The sequence below is a fragment of the Camelina sativa genome, chromosome 10, assembly GCF_000633955.1.
Source record: "Camelina sativa cultivar DH55 chromosome 10, Cs, whole genome shotgun sequence".
In the NCBI taxonomy this organism is placed as follows: Eukaryota; Viridiplantae; Streptophyta; class Magnoliopsida; order Brassicales; family Brassicaceae; genus Camelina; species Camelina sativa.
In genome coordinates this window covers 15,274,973-15,290,403 of record NC_025694.1, presented here as the reverse complement: position 1 = coordinate 15,290,403, position 15,431 = coordinate 15,274,973, and the positions used below count along the sequence as shown (strand labels likewise).

At 37.5% G+C, this 15,431-nt stretch overlaps 3 protein-coding genes and 1 pseudogene across 3 annotated transcripts; 2 read left to right on the top strand and 2 right to left on the bottom strand.

The window, feature by feature from the left end:
• Positions 1,973 to 4,760, top strand: LOC104719031 (E3 ubiquitin-protein ligase RHF1A-like). The gene is made up of 8 exons (XM_010436873.2): positions 1,973 to 2,306; positions 2,687 to 2,733; positions 2,859 to 2,921; positions 3,022 to 3,136; positions 3,227 to 3,507; positions 3,866 to 3,973; positions 4,043 to 4,340; positions 4,457 to 4,760. Exons 1-8 carry the CDS (start codon positions 2,130 to 2,132, stop codon positions 4,472 to 4,474), a joined length of 1,107 nt encoding a protein of 368 aa, XP_010435175.1. The 5' UTR covers positions 1,973 to 2,129; the 3' UTR covers positions 4,475 to 4,760.
• On the top strand, positions 4,906 to 5,514 carry LOC104719030 (putative zinc finger A20 and AN1 domain-containing stress-associated protein 8). Its single transcript, XM_010436872.1, has one exon. The coding sequence runs from the start codon at positions 5,101 to 5,103 to the stop codon at positions 5,512 to 5,514; it is 414 nt and encodes a 137-aa protein (XP_010435174.1). The 5' UTR covers positions 4,906 to 5,100.
• LOC104719029 lies at positions 5,719 to 9,738 on the bottom strand (annotated as a pseudogene).
• Positions 12,278 to 14,866, bottom strand: LOC104719028 (DUF21 domain-containing protein At4g14230-like). Its single transcript, XM_010436870.2, has 8 exons — positions 14,490 to 14,866; positions 14,323 to 14,399; positions 14,155 to 14,238; positions 13,733 to 14,070; positions 13,417 to 13,504; positions 13,259 to 13,332; positions 12,677 to 13,160; positions 12,278 to 12,596 (listed from the first exon to the last, which is right to left on the bottom strand). Exons 1-8 carry the CDS (start codon positions 14,731 to 14,733, stop codon positions 12,546 to 12,548), a joined length of 1,440 nt encoding a protein of 479 aa, XP_010435172.1. The 5' UTR covers positions 14,734 to 14,866; the 3' UTR covers positions 12,278 to 12,545.

Genomic DNA, 15,431 nt, shown 5'->3' with positions numbered 1-15,431 from the left:
GCAGTTAAGATCAATCTCGGAAATAAAGCAATAATCATAAATATTTGGTAATAAAAAATATATGGTTATAGTATAGATACTTAAAAAAAATAAGGAAATCCGAGTGTTTGCCTAATAAATATAAATCTGTTTGGTTGTGTGGTTAACTATTCTTGAACCAAATCAAATACATGATCCGAATATTATAAACCTGGAGTACAAACAGATCCGCGGATTTTTTTTCTTCTATTACCGGGTTAAAGAGGATCCGTGTCCCGACCCGGTGGTAATTAAGTGGGCGAACAAGGGGTATTTTCATCATTTAGTGAAATCGAAACTATAGGGTAATTTAATTAAATTAAGTGATTCTTTAATCATTTTTAATGAAAAACGTATCAAAACAAAATCATGGTCCAATTTGAGTCTAGTGGGTACTTCAGCTTTAATAGTATAGATATTGTTTTCGTTTTGTTAACACCATATTATTCTATTCCTTTATTGGTTAAAACTTAAATCGACTGGAGAGACACTGCATCTGTCGTAATTAGCATGATAATTAACAATTTAGTAAAGCAAAACATAGACAGACAACCTATAAAAAAAATGTGTCTTTTAAGATCCATTGAAGATGACCTTTTTGAAGTTGCCAATACAACTTAGATATATGGTTAACGATGAGAGACGAGATGAAACAAACTTTTGGATCTTCCAAATTTTTTGTTTTTGTCATAGAAATTTTAGTACAAAATTAATGGATGGTTGGCAAAATATACATTGGTAGGTAGTAATAAGTAAAGCTGTCATCATTCAATGAGTGGCATTGACATTACCAACAAATGTAGTGACTTGTTTCAAACTTCCATGTCAAATTGATATGAACTTCTCTATGATCTTATTCAAAGGTCAATACATCTATCTTTATGCTTCTCAAATTCTTCTAATCTATGAAATATATGAACATATCTCAGTTTTACACAAAATATTATCATATGTTCTTCTTATGTAGAATATATTTCAACACTCCTCCCCTTCAGAGTGCAACATGAATGTTTCGAATGTTTATTTTTCCAAAAAGATATCGTAATTGTTGGACATGTGGTTTTGTCAAAATGTCAGCTACTAGTCTTTATGTAGTTAGGCACAATAACGACATCTTGAACAAAATGACACCAATTTCAACATGATTTGTTCGTTAAATGATTTCGGGCAACGTGTAATACTCTCAATAACTATTTTTAAAATAAATACATATATGTAAAATTCAGAATTTTTTTTTCTAATTGTGTGAAATGTATCGAAATAATAAACTTTGGCTGTATGTACTCTATAATGTCAAATTGGATTAAAGCCTATGTGGATCTAGACAATGTGTAATCGTCGTTTAGTTATTGGAAAGTTGATGTTGAGGATGAAAAAAAATTTGTAAAGAGAGAGAGAATAAAAACTTAATTTTAAGAAAGAAACTTTTTTTTTAAGAAAGAAACTTTTTTTTTAGGTGGTATTTCTAGATTTTGCCATTTTCCTAAAATATTTTAAAATTTCCATTGTCTTATATCTAAAAAAAAATTTACATATTATTATGTTTAAGTATAGTAGCTGTTGATTGTTATTAAATATGTAATCTTCCTAAATGTTGTTTTTTTTTTTTGTTATTGTTCAAAAAGCCATTTTTGTGTCATTTCGCCTCAAATATTTGAAATTTGTTATTTTTGCCACTTACGAAAAAATAAACATTTGGGAAAATTTGTCATTTTTATTCTCTCTCCCTTTACTAAATTATTCTTCATATTTCAACTTTGGGGATTGGGTCCATTATTTGAGGGCGAAGTACGTTTAGAATCTAAAAGTAGTGGACTAGCAAAGCCCAATAGTCACTAACAAGTTTTGTAACAAACCTTTTTTTTAAAAAAAAAAAAAAAAAAGGGGGGAACAGTCAGTCAGAATCGAACTTTACTCCTCCTCCTCCTTGCAATCCCTTCCCTTTTTTTTTTTTTTTGACTTTTCGTTTGCTTTGACTTGTCAGTCCTTTTTTGATCAATCCAATCCCCCAATCACAAACCTCTTCTTCAACCTCTTGAATCTCAAATTCTCAATCCTCATCATCATCATCATCATCTTCTTCTTCTTCTTCCTCTTCGCATTTAACAACAATGTCTAATTTCACTTACACTTCTGCTTTCAACCTATCAGACTCCCCTTTAAATTCCGCCATTGGTTCTTCTTCTTCTTCTTCTTCCTCTGCGTTCGTCTCCGCTTCCGATGATGATAATACCGACGACGCTTGTAGCATCTGTCTCGAGCCTTTCACTCTCCAGGATCCTTCCACTGTCAGCTTCTTAAACTCATCTCTCTCTCTCTCTCTCTCTTATTATTCTACATTTGTCTTAGATACGCTTTAGCTCTTTCCTGGGTTTTACGATCTCGCTCTCGCTTTTTTCATATTCCCCCTTTGTTGCCTTTAAATCTGGAACAATTGGATTGTGACAATGAGATTTTGTGCCTTAGATTATCAATACGAGATCGTTTGATTTCTCGATCATTATTTTGTTCTTAAACCCCATCGGCGAACATTGTTCGATTTGATCGGCCTCGTTTTCTCATCGAACACTTTTATTCAATCTTAACATAAACATGTTCCATTGTTGTTGTTAGTACTTCTCCGATGCTTTCCAATATCTAAATCTGCCAATGGGATGCTCACTTTCAGGTGACCAGTTGCAAACATGAATATCACCTTCAGTGCATCATTGAATGGTACTTCTATGTTCTGTGTCATAATCCAATCTGTGATCTTATCCATTCTTTGTTTAGATTTTAATCTTCTTCTTCTGTTCATCTTATATCAGTGATTGATTTGTAAATTGGGGGTTATTACACAGGTCACAGAGAAGCAAAGAGTGTCCTATTTGCTGGCAATTGTTTGTTTTGAGAGATCCTGCTAGGTACTCATTCATCTAAGGATAAAGAGTTTTTAGTTCTGACGATTTAAGTGATACTTTGCTCTCAGTTAGGTCTTTACTAGTATTGGTTCCTATTTTGTAGCCAAGAGCTTTTGGTAGCTGTGGAAAAGGAAAGATTGTTGAAAACCAAGAACATATCTTCATCATCTCCAATATCCATTCATCATCACTCTCATGAGGATTTTCACTCTGAAGAGGTTCGAAAAGTATCCAGTGTACTTTGACAAAATTAAGGTGTTTTTGGTTCTAGTAGTTGTTGACTAGGTAATGATATATTTTTGTGCCAGGAGGAATCGCAGTTTAGCAGCTTTGATGAGCAATTCTTGAGGCATCTCACCGAAGCTGCACATAGGCCTTGTTTGCTTCGCAGAAGGGGGCAGGGTCAAATATCCTCAAGTCTTGTTTCGTCCAGTGATCTTAGTACTATTCATCCTTCTGATTTGGCCAGTTTTTATCGTATCTCTGCTATTTCCCAAGTTGAAAACCTTTGTCCGAGTCCTGGCTCAATGACAGCATCCCCTATCTCTGGTCACTCTTCCGCTCCTCCAGATAGCAGCAACGCATCCAGGTATTGACTTTAACATGGGAAGCTTTCATGATTTATGCGGTTTCTTTTTGCTTGGGTTGTCTCTAATAACCAGCTTTCATGATTAGTACGGTTTCCATTTGCTTGAGTTGTCTCGAGAAAATGTGTATATATGACTGCGCAATGCATATGTTCTTATAACCATGTCTGGTTGGGTGGATTTTTGTCTCGATAAAATGTGATTTCGCTTAATTACTTGTTGCTGATAAATAATTGAGATGCTTAGGAATTCTAGACCATTTCTCTACATTATGCGGCTTCTTCATGGAGAACGCTCAGGCCTTTCCATTGATTAGAACTTACCTATACTCTATCTAATATATCTTGTATCTGTCATCAGAATCTCCCCTGGCCTTTCTCCATCTCGTTCATCTCAAAGTCCAGATCCACGTGAAGCATCCTCTCTTCCCGAAGCCATAAAATCCAAACTAGCTGCTGCTTCTGCAAAGTATGTCAATCAATCCCTCCTCATTTGTTCATAAGTTGGTTATAAAAACTGATTGGTACATGCCTGCAGGTACAAGGAATCGATCTCTAAAAGTAAACAAGGTCTTAAGGAAAAGCTACTTGCTCGCAATAACTCGGTGAAAGAATTGAGCAAAGGAGTGCAACGTGAGATGAATGCAGGAATAGCTGGTGTTGCACGAATGATCGAACGCTTGGATTTTGCTTCTAAACGTTTTGGAGGGTCTGCTCATGTATCAACCTCCACTGCTACTGCTTCTGGATTCAATTTCTCATTCAAAGGGAAGCGTGTAGAAGCCAATACCAAGTCTAACAACAGTGGGGACAAAACCGAACCCCAAAAGCTGCAGGTTTCAAACTTCTCCGATTCTCCCAGTTTCTCTCTCGTCGTCTTCTACATTTGTTTCATTAAAACATAAAGCTATCGATGGGTTTCGCTAATGAGAATCGTTGAATTTCGTCTCAGGGTGGAGAAACGTGCTGAGGAAATCAGATAAATGGAGAGGCCTTTTAATGCAAGCGATGTACGTTTCCATTGAATCAACTTGCCCGTTGGTCTTCGCATCCTGCATTGTTCAGAGCTCACGGTCTGGTCTCTCTCTCTCTCTCTCTCTCTCTCTCTCTCTCTTTTCTCTGTTACTTTTGCGATGAGTACTTTAAGAAGGCTTGAATAAGCAACTGAGTAATCTTTTAATTACTCGATTTTCACGGAGTCAAAAACTTTATATTAATTTTATTTCTAAGGATAATGTTATAAGTATGTTGTTTCACGTAGAATTGGATTAGTCCGCTGCAATCACTATTGCACTATGATTCTAATTATAGATAAGTCCACTGTTAAAAATAAAATAAAAAATAGACAAGTCCACAAATAAAATATGGAAAATAGACATAAAAATCTAATTTGATTAGGACATAAAAACACCTGAATCTATCAGGTAAAGGCTTTCCACAGTTCTAGAAAAACTTAACGACATACAAAGTTTCAGACGTAAGATAAGATTTGTAGAGGGCCAAAACAAATAAGAAGGCTAAGTCAAATACACAAAACGTTGCAAACATAAGATTAGGTTGTGGAGAACCAAAACAAGAAAGCAAAGACAGAGAGCTATGTCAGGAGAACCTTCTTTATGCATTAGAGGCTGTGGCTTCTTCAGCTCTTCACAGACAAAGAACCTATGCTCTAAGTGCTACAACGATTTCTTAAAGGAAGAGTCTGCCAGATACTTAGCCACGTTGAAAAACAACTTGAAAAAAGCAGCGGAGGCGGCTGAAGAGGTCACAGCCGAGGAGGTGGCGGCCATTGAGGTGAAGAAGAAGGATAAGAAAAAGATTAGTAGATGCAATACGTGCAAGAAGAAGGTGGGGTTGGTAGGGTTTCACTGTAGATGTGGTCACATGTTCTGCGGGTCTCACCGATACCCGGAGGAGCATTCTTGTCCGTCGGATTATAAATCAGCCGCCATACACGAGCTAACAAAACAAAACCCTATCGTCAAGGGTGATAAACTCTTCAGACTTTAACCACCCTTCGAATTGATTGCTTGGTGTCTTTTTTCTTCGTGTGTTACTTAAAAACATGAGATATAATTCAGTTTTTATTTTTAACTGGGAACATTATAGTCCTCGCAACAACGACAAAAATTACTTGATAACGTAACTCAAAGCTAGAGATAATAGCTAAACAAAACAAGGCAGTTTGCCAAGTAGTCAATTCAAACACTTCCATCAAGTTAGGGTTTAATTTAAGTACAACCCTAAAACATGAACATTCATGTATAACAATTTAAACAACAGGTTTTGTTGGGCTTCACCCCGTGATTTACCTGGGGTGGCCTTGGAGGAAAATCCTTACTTACTGACAAGTTTGCTATCGTGAAATTAGTAGTGGGAAGCACCGGCCAATCAGAAGATAACCTAATGCTAACCCCAAAAAAAGAAAGAAAAAAACTCTAGACATAGAAGACTTGTCCAACGTTCAAAAGGGACTCATGAGGAACATTGAAGATGACATTGTTCCCCCTACAAATCTTCTTAAGAAACGCATAAACATAATCGATGGCAAGCTTCTTGGGAAGGGATGAACCTCTTCTCGCCTTCACGACAGTGTTTCCTAGAATATGAACAACCCCTGAGGCTCTACAATGCTTTAGAAACTCCATCTCATCTGTCTCCTCCTCTATCGTGCTTCCTTGGCTGAAACTCACCCCATTGCTCGGCGAATCAAGGGGGATGATCATGTCCAATGTTGATGTCGTGTGGTCCACGATGGAAGATAACATGTCCATGTTATTGTTGTTGATCAATTCTTCTCTGGATTGTTGTGTCTGGCCGCAGTTGTACGTACGACTGCTGTTGCTTGAGTTTGAAACTGGCTCCATCATTCTTTCGATTCGGATGAAAGAGAATAGATTGTTAAACAACTTATTCTCGAAATCATCGTCTTTCTTGTGTAGATCTTTGTAACCATATCTACACAATGGTTGAGAATGATTTCAGGGTCATATACAAGCCAGATAGAGCAAAAAAAGAAGAAGACATGACTAAAGTACCTGGCGACACAACGGAACATCCGTAATGTCTTGGATCCGATTCTCTTCACGAGAAACCTCTCTTCTTCCGGAACCGTATAGACTGGAAGGTACTTGACACAAACAAAGACTACGACTGAGTGAATAGCGGGGAGGTTGGTGATGAAATGAGAAAAGATGTGAGGGACACCGCTTGCTAGTTCTGAATAGACTAACCCCACCCCTGGGACTCGGACAAGTCCAAGGCTGGGGCCGAGGCCAAGGATCCAGCTCATTGACACTTTGCTATGCACATGGAACTCGTATCTCTTGATTTTCACATAATGCCATACCAACATTACAAGAAGAAAGATAGCGGCGACAACAAGAGGAACCCATCCTCCTTGATTGATCTTTAAAAGCACAGCCGAAAAGTATGCACCTTCCACCACAAGGGAGAGTGCGGTGAATATAAGGACAAGGATCCAGTGGCACCTCCACACGAGCAGCATGACCAACACCATAAGGAATGTGGTCACAAGCATTACTATTGCAACCGCGGTCCCTATTTCACCAATTTACCAAGACAATCAGCCAAAATTTACATCAAGATTGTGTAAAATGAACATCTTACCACATGCATTCCCTATTTGATTTTGATTCTTGAATCTAGCAGTGAAAGCTATGCAACCGATCATGATTATCCAGTTGATATTAGGACTATAGATCTGACCAAGGAACTTCTTTGAAGTATGAACGACTTTAACTTGAGGAAAACACCCATGAGCCACGACCTGCTTGATGATCGAATTCTTAAGTGGTATATATAAGATATGGGTCTCTCCACTCATTGTCAATTGGTTTTGAGTTGGAAGCCCACAATCTAATATGGTATCGGAGCCCGGTCCGCACATGCTCAACCCAATTCACAATCGGCCGGGCCCAATAGTAGGCCTGCCGATTCATGCCCGAACATACCGAGATTGATGCTTAGAAGAACCATCATCTCGAGGGGGCATATTAGGGATACAATATCCCACATTGGAAGTTGAGTAGGATTTTAAGTGGTATATATAAGATATGGACCTCTCCACTCATTGCCAATTGGTTTTGAGTTGGAAACCCACAATCTAATACGAATATGTCCCTGATATCGTAGCTTGGCTTCCAACAATTGTGGCTCCTGTCGCGACTATAAACACTGGCCAATATATATACTAACATGTGGAGAGTCAAAGCAAAACATAGCTTAGTGTTTGTGAGATCAGTAATGCGTCATATTACTAATAAGCTAAAAATGGTTTAGGACAAACTTGGGATAGATTCATAGAACGCTTCTGCATAGTGTTCCTTGTTTTTCACAAGGTATGCAGCTTGGCCGCAGTATGCTAAAAGAAGACAAGGAAACACGAAAAACACAAAGGCAAGCTGTATAGCTAGTAGTGGGAAATAAGCAATGTCGTCGTATAGTGCCTCAGTCCCTACATTTTTTGTTTAGGTTAAACAACAAAGAAGAAGGCATTTAGGATTTGCTAAAACCTCGGCGAATACCTTTTCAAGTCGAAGGAGAAAGGAAGGTAACCTGTTATGCTGAGAAAAATTCCGCCTAGTGAAACCCAACCATCTCGCCCTCTTCTTCTGAAGTATGTATATATATATATGTGGGTGAGAATGCTTTGAGAACACTAGTATCGTATTTGAAGACGTTGTACAGCCCGGTGCCTCCAATTAAGAGTAACCAAATACACACAACAGGTGCAAAGAGCCATGCAACTTTGTCTGTACCATAGTGTTGCATACTAAACAGAGCCACCAAAATAAGAACAGAAACGATCACAACGGTCTCTGAAACAAAATGAAACTTAGCAATGATTGATTGACGGATGAACAACAAAAACCTGTAAAAAAACAATATAATGCAAATGTTACCGCTGCTCATCTCTGGATTGTTGACTTTAAGAGCGCTTCTGAAAGAACTGAAAGCAGAATGATGTTTTTAACTAACTAAATACGTCATCCTTGTAATCCAAGAAACACCAAAGCATGGAGAGAGACCTACGTACCCGAGATAGCCGGGGTAAAAATGCCATCACCAATCGTCATACAAGTCCCCACAAGAACAATAATCAGAAGCGCTCTTTTCCTAGAATCTTTTTTCTCCAACCAGTTCATAGTTTTCGCAGCCAAAGACCCTTCAGGCAATAAACTACGACTATATGTCGTGAGCTCCTCATCGCTGGGTTGCTGGTCTGGCACAAGTTTCAGTTTACCTTGTCTGCAAAGCAGAGAGTAAATAGCTAGTGTCCCACCTGTACACATGCGTTGATGTTAGGACCAGCTAAACCAAGGGCTTTACTCGTTTTAAACGTACCTACGAGTGCGGTTTTTTACCTTGACCATTGTCATTCGCTTTGCAGACAATGAAGACATACTTGATTAGAGGGATTAGCAAGAGCGAATAAATGATTAAAGAAAGCGCTCCCATCACATCCTCGGTGTCTTTTATTTCTTCAGGGAATGTATTGTAGAAAACATACAAGGGAGAAGTCCCTAAGTCCCCATAGACTATCCCTAGACTCTGGAAGGCCAGCCTTAGAAGCATCAACGTTGACAATCCCTGAAGACAAGACACACAAAGAAGAAGATGAAAAAGACTAAACTTTCTTTTTTTCTCAAACAAATATTATGAAGTCTAATAGATTCTATATCACACCCGGCCCTAAGTGTTAGGTTTCACACGGGTGGATTGGCACATGTCCCTAAGTCCCCATATATTACTCTAGATCTCACCACACTTCCGATTGGAGATTTCTAATACTAAGCATTAGAATTACCTTGATCTCATCTTATACTCATATACTAAATATATATATATATATATATTTAAGTCAAACGAGAACTAAGTAAATATCCGGAGAAGGAAAACCAAAGCCAGAACTTTTCTCTAATCTCAAGCTTGAATATATTTGATTTGTCATGTCACTAATTGTGATCATGAAATATAGTTTGAGATAAATAAATGTAGATGGTACTCTAAAGTCTAAACGAGGAACCAGGAACTAAGCTTGAGAAGAAGGATGTGATGACTATTAGTATAACCAGGAACTAACCTTCAATCGTTTCATCTGTTTCTCCGATTTCCGCCATTTTGTTTCAGAGAAATTGCTCAAACTGAGATGAGACCACAGTTGAAACGACTCTCGACTATTTTTTTTTCACTTTTTTCTTTGTGGAACTGAAAAAAAAATTTACCGAACTTTTGAAAAGACCCTCCTTTGTATAGAGCTCAAACAAATAAGTTACTATAAAGATTACGCGAAGAGAACACGGATTGGAAAATAATAAATTATAATTTGTCAGTAAACCATGTTCTATCTACGTCTAGGTACGTACTTCTTTTATTAAAATATGTAGTGGTATAATTCTTTGTTTCAAATATTGATTGACAAATATGAGGTTTTGATGACGCAGACATTAAAAGAATAAAAGTGGTAAGTGGATATGTATCTGACTTACTGAGAGAGAGGTAGAGTCTTAGAGAGATGAGCAGTTGCATTTTCTTGCTCTCTATTCGTTGCTATTAACATTACCATTATACTATGAGTCGAAAAATCGTATTATGATGTGATTTAGTTTATCGAGACTACTCGGCTACTCGCATATACTACAGCTGTTTTTATTACAATAATCTCTAACCTTTTTTATTAGGTTAATAGTAATTCCAAGTACAAATACAAATTTACAATAACAAGTGGTTATATTTAATTCATTGGTACGGACTTTTGGAATTTATCGTACAGTTTAATTTTATATATAGAGCGTTAGTTTATTAGAGAACATCGTCTTTGCTAGATCCATGGTGAGCGAAGATCGTAACCTCCACTGCTAAGAACATAGTTTAGCTCAACTTCTTATTGGATAGGAACTCAAATGTGCTTTTACATGAAACCAAATTGCAATTCCCTCAACTCTTTTTTCGAGTGGTATATGTCAAGAAATGATCAGTGGAAGATGCTTCAATAAATTCCACTAACTAAAAAGTCACATCCTTTACGTTGGCTTAGCACATGTGCTAGAGGTGCAAGAGCCCAGGGTCCAAGGGTCCAAAAAATTTGTTTACATGTTAATTTTTTTTAATTTTATAAATAGTATATATATTTAGGTTTTTTTAATAAAATAGCACAGGGTCTGTAGAATTTTTGGGCCGGGCACGCCTATTTGTAAAGAATATATATATATATATATATATTTATATGTTTTATTCTAGCATGCATACATTAGAGATTAAAACTTGTATACTTTTGCTTTTTCTTTTTAAGCAAAAACTTGATCATAAAATTTGGAATGATACATAAAGGAGATGATTTACAATGTCTACATTTTTGTATCTTTATAACGATTTAGGTTGTGTATTGAAAGCACCCTCCTTTAGAAGATTTTTCATATATATGGTCATTGACCGTTGTCACCAGTAAATATTGCAAAACGAATAAAACCATGGGAGTTATGTTTGAGTAATGGGCGCATTAGGCCCAGAGAGTTTTTCAGCCACACCTTCCACATCCTACTAATTTTTCCGGCTGTGTCCGAAGAAACTTCAAGGTTCACAGCTTCTGGATTTTTACACATCTTGAAGTTCATGGACAACGTCGACCCGATTCTTGTGCATGGATTCAGTGCTGCAATATATATAAAGCAATGCCGTTAATGTAGTGTGCTTTCTTTAAACCTAAGACCAAGCATTGATCATACTGATTTGGCGTAATTCATCCCTCCAAGCAACTAGAGAAACGTTTAGATAACAATGATACCATACTACCTATGTTTTGGTCTTTTAACTTATACATAAAATATATCCTAAACGTTTAGGTTTATATGTTCAAATATTGTAATCATCATTTGTAAGATCTAAATGCAAAAGAAAGACTCAAAGAACTGTATCTCACGCTGATCAGGAGAGTAAGGAGTGTAAAGTAGGAAAGAAGAGGTGAAATGAGAAGAGAAAATAGGAAGTCTTCCTTGGCGAGCATAGTATCTCAGAGTAATATCTATAACATTTGTGACTGTTTCATCTTCATTGACAACAAAACGGATGGGTCCAGTACTCCCTGCCACCTTGATGCTTACAAGCAATTTATTCTCCTTCAAATTCTTCATCTTTGTCTTCTTCTTCATCCTGGCTTTCTCTCTCTTTTTCATACTAATTATATCCATCTCTGTTTTCTTGTTTAGTTTGGTGTTCCGGTGATTAGTTCAGTCCCCTATTTAAACTTGTCAAACAACCTCTAGGATTTAGTGGTGCTTGTTAGGTTAAGTGGAGAGTATTAGCAGCCACAGTTGGGTTTAATGGGGTTTTAAGGGATAAACTATTTTTTTTCTTTCTGGTTTTCATCAGTGATAATTGGTTTAACGAGTTCCAAACACAGAATCTCATGATTGGTGTCTACGTTAATTATATTTACTTCCAGCCATCTCAAATCTCAATGTTCTGGCACGATACAAGAGAATCTCATGAGAATATATCTTGAAACAGTAACATTCACTTTGTTCTATGGATTCTTACGTTAAGTCCTTTGTCCAAACCGCCGGTGACCAATACTCTCTCTTCATCATGTGCCTAAGCCGCCTTTTATGGTCCCCCAAAAGCCTTTAGAACTGAGTTTATTTTATTTAACGAAGTGCTTAGTGGGTTCCTACTACGTCTGCTACTTCTGGTACAATCTTTCTCCCCAAGAAATTGCACATGAGCAATAGATATGGTTTAATAATAACATGAGTAAGTACTAATAGTAGGGCAGTGCATAATCTAGCAAGGATATACAAAAGAATAAACTCGGAGTTAAAGAAAGTTGAAAGAATTGTAGATATTATATCGACATGTACGTATTATACATTAAACAGTGAAAGAGAAGGTGCTCCAAATTGATCTACTTTTCAAGCCTTTATTTATTTCTCACATCTCAAGCAAAAAATCAACAGCACCCACCTGAATCATCAATTGTTTCCTTGAAAAGCATCGGTCATGGTTGCGATCAGTTTGTCATCCTATTTAGAATTAGAATTAGAAGTAGAAGATGCCTTCGGCGTTTTTGGTACCTGCAAAAAACAAAAACTGGTTCTTATCTCTACAGATCTTTCCACTTAACCATTTCGTTTGCAAGAGGTGTGTTACTTACAGTTCCCTTTTGGGCCAGTAACCTCCGGCCTGAAGGTGCTCTCGCTAAGGATGAAATGGCCACCGCTGCTACAGTCGCCACCCGAATCCTTTTATGCACGTCTATATACTCATCTGTTTCATCCACAATCTCCTCCTGCAGAAGTTCTTCAAACACATCTTCCAATGTGATGATACCGACTACATCTCCATCTTCAATCTCCTCTGAAGTATCCGAAAACCCTTGTCTGCCGGCATCGCTGATGAATGATTGCCCACTAGCCTTGTCGATGCGTACAATGACATTGTCGTTGCTCCCTTCTCGCTTCAGTAACAGAGGTGCAGTCAACTCGGATTTACCACTATTTTCTTCAAGCACAGCTTCTTCAAGCACAGTCGGAGGAAGACCTTTGCTTTTCCCCTTAACCTTCACAACTGCAGCCATGTGACTGCTCCCTTTTTGAAACTCATTCAGTATATCATACAGAGGCATATCAGCCGGAACCCTGTTTAATCATTTATCACAACAGGAACATCGTTGTTCACAGAGATGCTTAAGGAAGGAATATGGAAAAGATAGCAAGCAAAATAATAAAGGCAAGACCTTGGAATTCGGCGTATACCAACTGCACTGACAAGAGTCCCTGTCTCAGGGCGAACTGTAAGGAGACTCTTCACCTAGAATACAGAAGAATTCCTGATTAGAGTTTGCATAAGCTACCAATGAAACATGCAAACCGGAAAAGGGTCAACAACACCTACCAAGAGAAGTCCGACAACATTTTTTGGATTCTCAGAGTAGACAGGAACGCGGCTGTGACCTCGTGCTTGAATCATATCCATAGCTTCCCTAGGAGATCAATCACAAGCAAAAAAGTAAGGGATACGGAGTCAGATATGTCATCTAGAGATAGTTACTGAACTGATTGCGGCTGACTGACTCCAGTATCAAAATCAAAAATACAAATAACAAAATACTAATACCTACATAACCTGGTGCAAGTGTGCAACAATAGATGAACATTGGGAAAACAGGAAAAAGGTTCACGATACTAAAACAATTAAGAACCAAACTCACCTATCCAACTTTGAATTTATATCCAAGGAAAAAGTTGATTCAATTGGCGTCATAGCTTCTTGGGCAGTCTTCTCAGTCAAATCAAGTGCTCCACTAATGATCGTGGTCTCATCATGTGTAAGTTCACCTCCCTTGCCAGCAGCTTCACCGTGAATCGATACAAGAGCTTTTAACTGAGCTCTCCTAAATAAAGGGTCACCGTGTCCCAGTACCCAATCCAACATCTTTGCAATAGGAAAAGATATCGGATACGATAGAACCATTAAGATACGGACAAGCCATACCAAATTAGCTCCCACTGCTAATCCATACCTGGTACATATAGCTTGAGGTATAACCTGAAAACAAACAATGTTAAAATCAGTGGGAAGCCTAGATAAACCTAGCAAAACCTTGGAGGCAGGAGAGCAAATCAAACAAACCTCTCCGACGAAGAGCACGAAAGTGACGGATAGAATAATAGCAACATACTCATTGAATATCTTATCCAAGTATATAGGAAGCCCCTGCAAATTCAACAATTTAAATCCTCTTTAGACCCTGGTTTCAGTTTCATCATCATAGCGAGCTTAAAAGGTTAAGATGATTACCTCCATAGCAAGAGCATTGAACAGAAGCAGAGTTACCAAAAGCTGATGCTGTTTCTGAACAACCGGAAAAATCGCAGCTGAAATAAAAACCCAAAATAAAAACCAAAATCCAAATCAATTGATTCAATCTAACTACCTTAGCAGCGATTCCTTAATAAATCAATTACCTGATTGTTTCTTCTCTTTTGGAGTACCACTGCGTTGGAGGATCTCGAGCTCGACGAGACCTAGAGACATGAGACCCAAAGTGAGCCCAGACATAATTCCGGCGAAGAGGACGAGGAAACAAGAGATTCCGGCGTAAGTGATCCACTCCAGCGATCCGAATGGGATGGCTTCGCTTCCCACGGTGTTAGATTGCGAGATTCCGGCCAACATCCTCGCCGCAACCACCGCATTTATCGGATGCATCTTTTGTAGACCTTCTTCGTTCGTCTCTATCTGTTGTTATGCAATCTCCTACGCCTTTATTTAGATATTTTTCTCCTCCTCTCTGATTTTGTAACCTCTCGTCGGCGACCTAATGGGGTCGGGTTTTTGTACAATTTTGAATTCATTGGATAAACAGCAAACTTTGATTTTTCTTTTTTTTTTCTTCTTTTTATTCCCAGTCCCCAATATTTACTCATGTTTTAAATTGACCCCTTTACTTTTCTTTTTTTTGGTGGTGGAATTAGCATATATACAAAGGGTGAATGTCATGAAAACCTACTTTGGGTGTGAGTTGTGTCACAAAAACCCACTTTCCACTCATGGTATACCTTCCCAAGTTTTTTGCTTATGTGTTCACTTTCTTTTTACATTTTTGCCCTTACTAACAACTTACCTCTCTTTCTCTCATTCTTTTCTCTCTTTTTCTCTTCTTTTTTGTTGTTAACACTTTAATAAAGTCAAATATATTTATTTTTTATCATAAAACAAATTTTCTATTTATTTATATAAAATATGTTATGATTATATATTTTCTACATTTTAAGATACATATTGCTATATTTTTTATGAATTTTTAGATTATACAGTATCCATCAGTCGTTGAACATTTGTTCAATTATAAGTGGATAATCAATTGCAGTATTGTTAATAGATAGTTACTTGTGTTTATTCATACA

What these genes read in the sequence shown, in the direction of transcription:
- LOC104719028 (XM_010436870.2), bottom strand. Translation starts at nt 14,733, where the DNA reads ATGCATCCGATAAATGCGGTGGTTGCGGCGAGGATGTTGGCCGGAATC. An exon ending in ATAAATTCAAAGTTGGATAG is followed by an intron (nt 13,505 to 13,732) that starts GTGAGTTTGGTT and finishes TTGATCTCCTAG; the next exon opens with GGAAGCTATGGATATGATTC. An exon ending in ATGTTGTCGGACTTCTCTTG is followed by an intron (nt 13,333 to 13,416) that starts GTAGGTGTTGTT and finishes TCTGTATTCTAG; the next exon opens with GTGAAGAGTCTCCTTACAGT.
- LOC104719031 (XM_010436873.2), top strand. Translation starts at nt 2,130, where the DNA reads ATGTCTAATTTCACTTACACTTCTGCTTTCAACCTATCAGACTCCCCT. An exon ending in CTCTCCAGGATCCTTCCACT is followed by an intron (nt 2,307 to 2,686) that starts GTCAGCTTCTTA and finishes GCTCACTTTCAG; the next exon opens with GTGACCAGTTGCAAACATGA. An exon ending in GATAGCAGCAACGCATCCAG is followed by an intron (nt 3,508 to 3,865) that starts GTATTGACTTTA and finishes ATCTGTCATCAG; the next exon opens with AATCTCCCCTGGCCTTTCTC.
- LOC104719030 (XM_010436872.1), top strand. Translation starts at nt 5,101, where the DNA reads ATGTCAGGAGAACCTTCTTTATGCATTAGAGGCTGTGGCTTCTTCAGC.